This window comes from Prosopis cineraria, unplaced genomic scaffold (genome assembly GCF_029017545.1).
Source record: "Prosopis cineraria cultivar Desert tree isolate PC_DT_omini unplaced genomic scaffold, ASM2901754v1 PC12, whole genome shotgun sequence".
Lineage (NCBI taxonomy): Eukaryota > Viridiplantae > Streptophyta > Magnoliopsida > Fabales > Fabaceae > Prosopis > Prosopis cineraria.
The window spans coordinates 9,927,215-9,937,593 of record NW_026555343.1 but is presented as its reverse complement, the minus strand read 5'-3'; the positions used below and the strand labels follow the sequence as shown (position 1 = coordinate 9,937,593).

The window sequence follows — 10,379 nt, the reverse complement described above, 5'->3', positions numbered from 1 at the left end:
TGTGCATACTTCCACCATGCCCACACTCGCATTTGTCAGGAGTGTCCCAAAAGTGATATAAGTATATTTAAAACACAATAATATATTTAATATTTTTTGTAATTCCCAGGTTATTACATTGAGTTTCCCCGTGGAAAAATAATACTCTCCCAGTTTAAATTGTAAAGCACTTTATTAAATTTTACTTTTAATAAAATAGTTATTTATTTTAAACTAACACCATTATTCGTATGTACTCCTATTTAGTAAGGTATTTTACTCTAAAATAAATATAAAATAATTTATTTATTATAAGTATTTTTGTAAAAAAAAAGACAATGATTAGATCTTAAAATATTAAAAATATCTTAAATTTTTTAAAATTTAATTTTTCAAAATATATCTTATATTTTTTAATAGAGGGGAGTACCAAAATAAATGTGTAATCAATTTATCATGCTAAAATAAAAACTTTATTTTTATTTTTATTTTTATTTTTTTAATCCATTTCATTTTCATCCCTTACCAATCACACAGAGTTCCAAGTTTCAAGAGATTAATCAAGTGCCTTATCTTTCTCTGTCCGCCTTTAGTCTTATTTTCCCCAATCACTTTTTTTTTTTTTAGCAACTTATTTTTCCCAATCGTGAAGCTGCGAAATTAATTAACTAGCTAATAACTTTAATATAAATAACAATCGAATACCCAAACTACCCCTCCAAATCATCAAGTACGGCTATAAATAGAACCCTTCATCTTCTCGTTTCCACACCACCACATCACACAGAAAAAACCTTATCTGGTCATAGCCAAATCATCTCAAGCGATGAAGATCACCTTGCTTGCGCTCTTCCTTGTCTTCGCCTTCACCTCAGCCAAAGCTGATTTGGTGCTTGACACTGAAGGCAACCCCGTCAGAAATGGCGGCTCATACTACATCCTCCCAGCCCTCATGGGGAACGGCGGTGGCGTCGGCCTCGCCGCTACCGGTGGGGAACCTTGCCCTCTTACCGTTGTCCAGACTCCCTCTGAACAATCCAACGGTTTACCCACCAGACTTTCATCTCCATACAGAATCGCACATCTCCCCACAAATCTCAGGGTAGAGTTCACGGTCCTTGCACCACCAAAATGTGCCGAGACGCCGGCGAAATGGACGATTGTGGGCAGAGAAGATGAGAGAAGGGAAGTGAAACTTCCCGGGCACCAAAACACTGTGCGTGGTTCGTTTAAAATTCGGACCTATCATGGTACAACATATAAGATGGTGTTCTGTCCCAGTGATGAAGAATATTCTTGTCAAGCTCTTGGGATTTCCAGGGATGAGAAAGGAGACAGGCGTTTGGTTATTGATAATGACAACCCTTTCATTGTTGTGTTTCGCAGAGCTGCATCATCCAACTGCTGAATGAAAGAGCTTACTCTATCAAAATGGTGACGAAGCGACAACTTGTTGCAAGCAGTTTACATAACTCCTTGCACTTGTAGAATAATATATGAAATAATGCTTCATGTGCCTTACTTTCCTCCTTGTGTGTCTGTAGTCAAAAATAAATAAAATAATATATCTCAAGAGGCTTCCTTCTCTCTCTCTCTTTCTCTCTCTCTCTCTATATATATATATATGTAAATGTATACTCTCTCCAATTTCTATTATTGGACACGATACATATCATCATGTTTAAAGTATTGTATAACTTGAAATATGGACTAGATCTTTACGAACTGGAGACCTTTGTCAGCCAATGATGATAACGGTGTGGCTATTCTTTAAATATTACTTTTTTCACTGAGATTATTGGGTTGATTTCCAGCTTTAAATCAACAGTAACCGTGACGCAGAACTAGTTCATGTGCACAAAGCATATATAATTCTTTTCTAGGCCAATAAAAGTAAATAAATTTTATGTTTTTTAACACTGAATATTGATGAAATGGAGACTATGCCACTAGAACTCGAATCCAGATTAGTTGAAACTATCTATTTCAGACTAAGCGGTATGGTTAGAAAGAAGAATTTAAAAAGGAAAAAAAAAAAAAGTATCACAATTATTCTCAGTAGTATGACGAAGAACCTATCAGTTATCCTTTTCTTTTATGATCACAGTCATATATTTTGACATTTTTTAATATGTTGCTCCAATTATTGCAACCGTAGATTTGGACTTGAAGCTTAATCAGTGATTGCTTTTAACGCTGGCTGTCCGGCGCCGTTTACAGTAAAAACCAGCCACAACGTGAACTAGAAATCTAAGTTCCGATTGCTTAAACTTAATAGATATTGCTCAATGATAATTAAGTTTAGACTTCTTCTTTTTTTCTTATTTTTTTCTCTAATTTATTTTTATTTTAAAAATATATTAAAAAAGATAGTAATTAAGCAAGTTGAGAGTTGAGAGGACTTGTTCTTATCTAAACATGAGCGAGAGAATCTCAAAATTAATTCTCAGTTATTAATTGCAGGACAAATGAATAATACTATGATCATTGCTGATAAATCTTTTTCATTGGCGTCTCCGTCCTTTTCATTTACCACAACCGCACAGCTGTGGGGACAAGGTTTCATTGAAAGACAATTATATATAAATGACAAAAATTCATATGCACGTGCTCAAATATAAAATTTAACTCCAATAATAGAGTAGCATCGTTATAAATTATGAGCATCAAATAGAACATTTCATCCGTTTTCTTGCCACCACATCACATAGTTGAGTAGGCTTTCTAATAAATTATGAACTATATATATATATATATGATGGAGCCCTAATGAAATAAAAAGCTAGTAACTAGATGAAAAGAAAACCATAAATGAATCTATCAATCCAGAGTATATGATATTCTGGCTTAACTAATGCTTTCTTCATCTTCATTTACCTGTCCTCATAACAAAGCACACGTTAAGGAAAAAGATTGAAAATTTATGCAGAATATAATAAATTTTTTTCTACTTTTACCTTCCATTTAATACCACAAAATTTTAATTTTTAATTACATTAAAAAAATTAAAAATGATATTATTAAAAATAATTTCTTATTTTATTTATAAATTTAAATATTTAAAGACAAAAGAAAAAATCATGACATATAAATAAGTACGAAAAGATTTTTGAACATGAGCTTGGAATATGTAAGTGCTGTAAAGAAAAAGTTGTTGCTACTGTTACTAACTACTACGTATCTTTTGGACCGCCCTTTGCTTTCACCACAGCCATCATGGGACGATTGATTACATGTTTTCCGAATTATTTTTTATTTTGAAAAATAAACAAGAAGAAAAAATATATTTAAAAATTTGTTTTTTGTTATCTATTTTCAAAAAACGTTAAATGATGTTCTGGAAAACAAAAAATCTAAACATCCTTTTGATATTTCATTACTTTTTGTTATGCAAAATTAGCGAAAATATAGAAAACATCATGTTTTCATTAATGATAGTTACATTAATAAAATAAATAATTCTTGTACCTTTTATTTGACCGCTTTAGATTTGTCTTTGAAAATAATGATTCAAATAATTTTTTCATTTTTTGTTTTCAAAACTTGTTCTAAGAAATCACTTTATAGAATTGTTTTAAGAACATATAAACAAAACATAATCAAACAAGTGCAATGTATTTAAAATGTGTATATTTAATAGGAAAAAAGTTATAAACTTCTTAAATTTTTATATAGAGTTAATTAGCCTTAAAGTTTTCCTTAATTCCAATAAAACTTATTGAAAGTTATTAATAAACAGAACTGAAGGAAAAATATATATAAATCTAGGTGAGAAATTCTTAGCTAGATTGAGATTACCTAATGTGAAATGGGTAAAGGGAAGAGGAAGAGAGAGAAGATAGAGAAAAGATGAAGAGAGGGCAAGGAGAGAAAGGCCAAAACCCTTGGGAGTTCTGTGCTATAACAATCAAAAGATGAATATCAATGAAAATCATAGCTTTATTTATAGAGCTCTTAAATAATAAAAGAATAATAAAAAATAATAAATGTAAATCTAATTCAAACTCAAATTGTTATCTATCTAACACCGAAAGATAGATATAAGGTAACTAACTTGTCCAAATATCTTATTTTATTTGAAATAATAGATAAATCTAAGATACTGATAAAACAAAGCAATAAATTCTAATACTAATGGATAGATATCCCTATTCAAATATCCCTAATTGATAATAACCTTAATATATTAAATGAATCTTAATTATTCTAATTATCCATTATCCTATATTCTATCATATCTCCCTACCACTTGAAGAAGTCATCTCCAGGTAAGTTAAAATTGATGCCCAAAATTAGGGAGGGATGGGCAAGACAATATAGTAAGTTAGTGTGCAGATTTGGAAACTCTTTCCAATAGGTGAGGTAGTGATGAACTGAGTCATGTGGAGGACAAACTTGATTATCTTGAATCCATGGAAAGCCTTTCCACCAAACAAGATACTGTGGAAATTGCTTGCCACAAGACAAGACATCCTTGGTGGCTGCAACTCATAGACAAGGTGATGAATCTATAGCATGGTGCTATTGGTTCTAGTTGATCACAACTTAGGAAGATGTAATATTTGCCTTGACATTATCTAAACACTCCACACAACATTATCCTTATAATTAAGATTAAGTAAATCCTTATAATAAATTATTAATAGAAAAGGGTTATGTTATAAAATTTAGATTAAAAATTGGGATCCTAGAAAATCCTTTTTAAAAAGTATTTGAACTCAAAACATAGGTTAAAATATCATTTAAGAAGTCCTGGAAGCATGGCAAATGAAAAACAACAAAGGATAACACAACAGGGGCAAAATCAGCATTCTACCTAAGATTGCTCCATTAATAGTAGTGCATGTGTCATCCACCACAAAGGTATGAGTTTGCTTCCTGTGCCATGCATCTGGCACACACACCCTATGTCATAAAGCATTGGCATTATCATAATAGCTTGTGCTATCATGACAAAATTTTAGGACTAACTTTCAGAGCACATTGTTTTGCTGTCCGACTTTTGATATACATGATTCAATTGTCCACAGGTAGATAATTAAACCACCTAACTCATGGCACAGGTTTCATAACAAAATTCACTACTATTTATAAATTGGATACTTAAGTACGAGCAAACTACATTTTCACTTGAAAACAAGCACAAGGGTGCCTAGAAACCAAATGCCAATAACATAAGGACAATTTAAACTAACTCATACAAACCACAATACACTTGACAGAATGGAAAGTCACTCATACAAACATTTCCAACACAAAATGGCCTACAAAAACCCTACGTCAACATTAATTAAGGGGTAATGGCATAATTTGTTTTAATATCTTTGTGGCCAATAATAATATATGATCAAATCAATATTCACACCTTCACTAGTATTTTAATTTCTTACAACAATTTTCATAACATTCATGTAAATCAAGGGCCAAACCTTCATTTTTATACATTACTTAATAAAGCAATAGAATATAATTTCACAAACACTCAACTGTCTAAACAACAAGTAAAAAGATTAGATTATTTGATTACCTTAACCTTTATGTCACAAAAAAAAAATATCACCATGTCAATTATCTATTCCCTTAGCCTCCACTAGATCAAATGGATTTGAACATAGTTAATATATAAGGCTAGACACTAATAATCAAATTACAACTCTAATAATTACATTTATAGGCTAAGATAGGTTACCCTCACTTTCCAAATCTATCATTAGCCTGACAACTACTCCAACCACAATCCATTAGCTTTATTGTTTGAAAGATAATATATTTGAAGAATCAATAAGTTTGGTGTTCTTAACCCATTCCAGTATTTACTTAACATTTTTTAAAATTTGGAGTACAAATACTGGTATTCATAGAATAATTTTGGCATTCTTTCTTAAAAGTTAGGAAGAACAAGTTGAACATAGGTATTTGATATTAGTACTAGTGAATAGACTTTGGAATATGGATGTTCGTCCTCCCTCTTCTTAGAGTTTACCCCAAGGTGTAGAGTAAGACCCTTTCGAGCATAATTTACTTAGGCATGGGCATCCTAATAGTAAAATCATTCCAAATTAACCTTCCTAATGGTCGTGCCCATATGGAGCTCAATCTCACCACCTCTCTTACTAAGCAAAGAAGTGGTCAATATTGGTACCACTGATTACATTCATTTATTTTGATATAAAATTTTTTAATAACTTTTAAAACTACAATATCATGATAGTAAAACTTAGCTTCAGAATGTGTGAAAAACATATAGAGACAATAAGAGAATTGTGGTTGATATGAAACTTACAAGTTATAAACAAGTGTTTAGTTAAATTAATTGCCTAATCTCTTGTTAGTATTTATAAAACCCAATTCTAAGCTTCAACCCTAATTTGGTCATGCAATGTTAGTAAGTATATCTTTATCTTACTAACAAAAACATTCATTCATCATGCAAACTTCAAGTTCTTGCATTATTTTATCAAAGTTCTACACTCAGACTGCCCTTTTTAACCATCAAACAAGTGAATAAATCAAGTAAATGATGGCCAAACATTTAAAAGCATTAAGAAAAGAGTAAAATAAAGTACGCACACACACACACACATCATCAAACACAAAAAAGAGAGGAGAAAATAATTGTTAATCCATATAAAGGTTCAAAATAATCCTAGGGTAAAGAGTTTAGCTACTCATAATCATTAAGAAGCTACAAATACACAAAATATTGGCAACTATTTTGGATTACAAGAAGAAAAAATGGAGAAGAAATGAGCCAAAGAAATGGAGTTTAGAATGTCTTCAAAGCTTCAATACTTGATCCTAACTTATCCAAAACTCAAATCCAAGTCCAACCAAAGTCCAAACGTGTCTTCAAGTCTATAGAATGAGTTTGTAGTTGAGCAAGGCCACATAGATGTTTTGTGCCTACTCATTTTCTGCAAAACAAAAAGGCAACATTTAATTGATGATAGCATTGAAAGTCACAAAGTAAGTGTGACTTTGGCCAATCTTTCACACTTCTCCCAATTGACTAAACTAATAATCTTTACACTTGATTTCTTCATCTAAAATCCTTCCAAAAGCATCATCAAGGGTCCATAAATGTTTTCCATCAAACCCAAAAATAATAAAATAAAGCTAAGTGTGCAAACCAACATAAGATATTCATTTTTCTAAATTTAATAATCAAAATATGTACAATTGTGACAACATATATTAAAATTTAAGAAAAATATGCTAAAAGGAAGTGAAATTTTAGAGATTAATATAGTGCCCAATGAAAATCACATAATCTCATAGTACATTTTTATCCTACATGTTAACTTAGATGGTTACCTTTATTTTATGGATTATTTTAATAACATTGTGGGAATTGTGCCATATGAAATTTCATCTTCTCTCTCTCCTACTTAAAAAAACATGGTCTTTCTCTCTCATATTTGTAAAATAATGGAGAGACAAGATCAAAATTGGCACAATACTCACTGTATTATTAATATAATATATTCCATAAAAGTAAGTTGTACTCCTCTATTCCTATCATTTCAACATATTTTATTAAAATTAAATAAAATTTATTTTGAAAACACCTTCCTTTTGATGTAATTTTTGAAATCTATGCATTATGCTTTGGAAATACAATTTAGGGTGCTCCAAGTTGACTTTAGCTAGGGTCTTGATCTCTTATTATGTTGTTTGTCTGCTATTGAGAAGTGGAACTCAATACTCTAATTGTTGTTTTGTAAAATATCCATTATAAAGATTTTGGAAGGTCCGATTTATAAAGGAGGTGCTACCAAAATTTCTACAAAAAGTTTGATAGTTTTGGTTTATGCAAAGAAGTAGTATTAGTATGTACAATAAAGCGTCAATTGTATTAAATCAATGTTTTACTTGATTTAAGGCTTGAGAGATATGTGTTCTACATATATCCCGTGTCGATTACATCTAATTTTGGAGCATGACGCTTTCTTTGCTTCTCAACTAATGCTCCAATAACCTAAAAAGACAAGTAATTTTGTGAGATCCAAGTTCAATCTTAATCAAGATAAAAAAATATTCTCATTTTAGACCAAAATTTTGTCATTTAAGCCCAACTATAAGATATGCACATTTTCCTATTTTATGTTTCAAAAGTATGCACAACTTCACCAAAATGCATATAAAATTGTAGAAAAATATGGCAGTCATTTGCATGCAAGAGTTGAGACAATGAGTAGCATTGCTGGCTCATGTTTATACCTATGAAGTTGCCTTGTTGCTCCTTATGAATTAAAAGACAAGAAAGAACATTAGATGCCAAAATAAACAAAAAAGGGAACAAAGGATCTCCCTATCTTATCCCATTAGTAGGGAACTTTGGTTGGGTAATTTTACCATTGAAAATGATGAGGTATTCAACTATTGGTACACATTATAGAATCAAATTAATCCATTTGTCTGGAAAATTCATCCTCTTTGGTATAGGTTTGAAGAGATCCCAGGAGAGCCAGTCAAAAGCTTTGGAGATGTCAAGCTTAAGAGCTCTTAACGTCTTCCCGTTTTTTTTTTTCCCCTTTTATTGAATGAATTTGGTGGACCAAGTCTGTCGCTACCAAAATTCCATTAGAGATAAGTCTATTGGGTAGGTAGGCACATTGGAATTTAGAAAGGTGAGCTAAGTCTTGGTAACACAGACTTGAGCCTATTATTGAGGACTTTGGAAATAAACTTATAGGCCACATTGCATAGACTTATCAGCTTGATGTCCATGAAAGTTCTTGTCATATGTCTTTTCGGATTAGAGTGATATAGAAGATGCTCTGAATACCAGATTGAGGAAACCATGGAAAAGATATCGTCTCCAACAATGTGCCAAAAGGTTTGCTAGAACTTGGCGTGGAAACCATCCAACCCTGGTGAGCTATTCTTAGAGAGATCGAACACACCATTTTAATTTACACTTCATCCTTGTGACAGGAGACATAGGAAGCTTTAATTTTGAATCACTCAACTCTATTATGTAGAAGTCATTGAGTTCATTAACCAATTGATAAACATCTTGTACCTGATAAGCAGAATATATATAATTAAAATGTTCCCACGTAACAAAAATCAATTCCTCCTCATCTTCAATTACTAGGGCTTAATTCCAGACTTCTAATGAAATTTCTTGCTTTCCTTCAATTTACAATGATATGAAAGTAAATTTCTATCCTACATGTTAACTTAGCCGGTTGCTTTTGTTTTATGGATTATTTTAATAACATAGTGATAATTTTTTGATATAAAATTTCATCCTCTGTCTCTCCATTTTTACGAATAAAATATAAAATATCTTCTCTCTCTCCTTAAAAAAAACGTGGTCTTTTTTTATCATATTTGTAAAAACAGAGAGCGCTGATGAAAATTGGCACCATTCTCGTTGTGTTATTAAAATAATATATTTCATACGGGTCATGTTGCAGCCAAACGTACATGTACTTCTCGGGTCCCACCACTTCTAACATACTTTTCCATGAATAAAGCAAAATGTTAAAATTTATTAATTCTGTCTAATTTTTTTTTCAATTTTATTCTTATTAAATATACTTAATTTCTATAATCAACATTTAAGGAAAGGTTAAAAGGTTAACTTGTGATAAAAAAAATTAATGATATAATTTCTAAAAAAATTAAAAAATCATTCTCTTTTGGTTTTATAAGGAGAACAAGAAGGAGAAGAATTAAAAATGTATTAGATATTGTGATTTCATTGATTAGTGCATAAATTATGTTATACTCTTAACCTATCTTATTAGTTTTGTTCAAGTATAAACAGACTTAAGATGGTGTGAAAAGTTTCATATCAAATAAAATTGAGTTAAATAAATAATATATAATAAAATGAAAAGACTCATAAATGAAAGTAAAACATTGAGATTTTGAGTTATAATGTAATATCTTTCCATTAGTTTTAGCCCTTTCTCATTTTTTTAAAAGAAAAAATTGAGCCACTTGTTTCTCCTTTTTTGTGCTTACCCTAAGCTAATCCTTCCCCAAACGAAAGGCACCCCCCCCCACCCCAAAAAAAAAAAAAATAAATAAATAAAAATCTCCCATACCATTTAGGAGCTTGATCCCACAACCTACCCCTTTTGAGGGAACTGCGTGGGGCGCCAATTTAGCTTTAAGGCTCTTGGCACCACTTGTTTCTACCCTCCCACGTACTTGAGCGACCTATAACTAATTTGAAAAGATTAATTAATAACTAGCACATCTCTGCTGTGACTCTCTCAGCCCTTTATCTTATTTTTGCCCCCTAATCATGAAGCGGAAAAATCAATTAATTAGCTGATAAATATATGGTAAATAATAAGTGAATGCCCAAACTACCCCTCTAAATCATCTAGTGTGTCTATAAATAGAACCTGTCATCCTCTCGTTTCCATCACACAGAAAAA

At 31.2% G+C, this 10,379-nt stretch overlaps 1 protein-coding gene across 1 annotated transcript; it reads left to right on the top strand.

Annotated features, from left to right (window-relative positions):
* Positions 1-745: 745 nt before the first annotated feature.
* On the top strand, positions 746-1,566 carry LOC129288928 (trypsin inhibitor DE5 alpha chain-like). Its single transcript, XM_054925743.1, has one exon. It carries the CDS (start codon positions 806-808, stop codon positions 1,385-1,387), a length of 582 nt encoding a protein of 193 aa, XP_054781718.1. The 5' UTR covers positions 746-805; the 3' UTR covers positions 1,388-1,566.
* The last annotated feature ends 8,813 nt before the right edge of the window (positions 1,567-10,379 follow it).

Coding starts and splice junctions, on each gene's coding strand:
- LOC129288928 (XM_054925743.1), top strand. CDS start 806: ATGAAGATCACCTTGCTTGCGCTCTTCCTTGTCTTCGCCTTCACCTCA.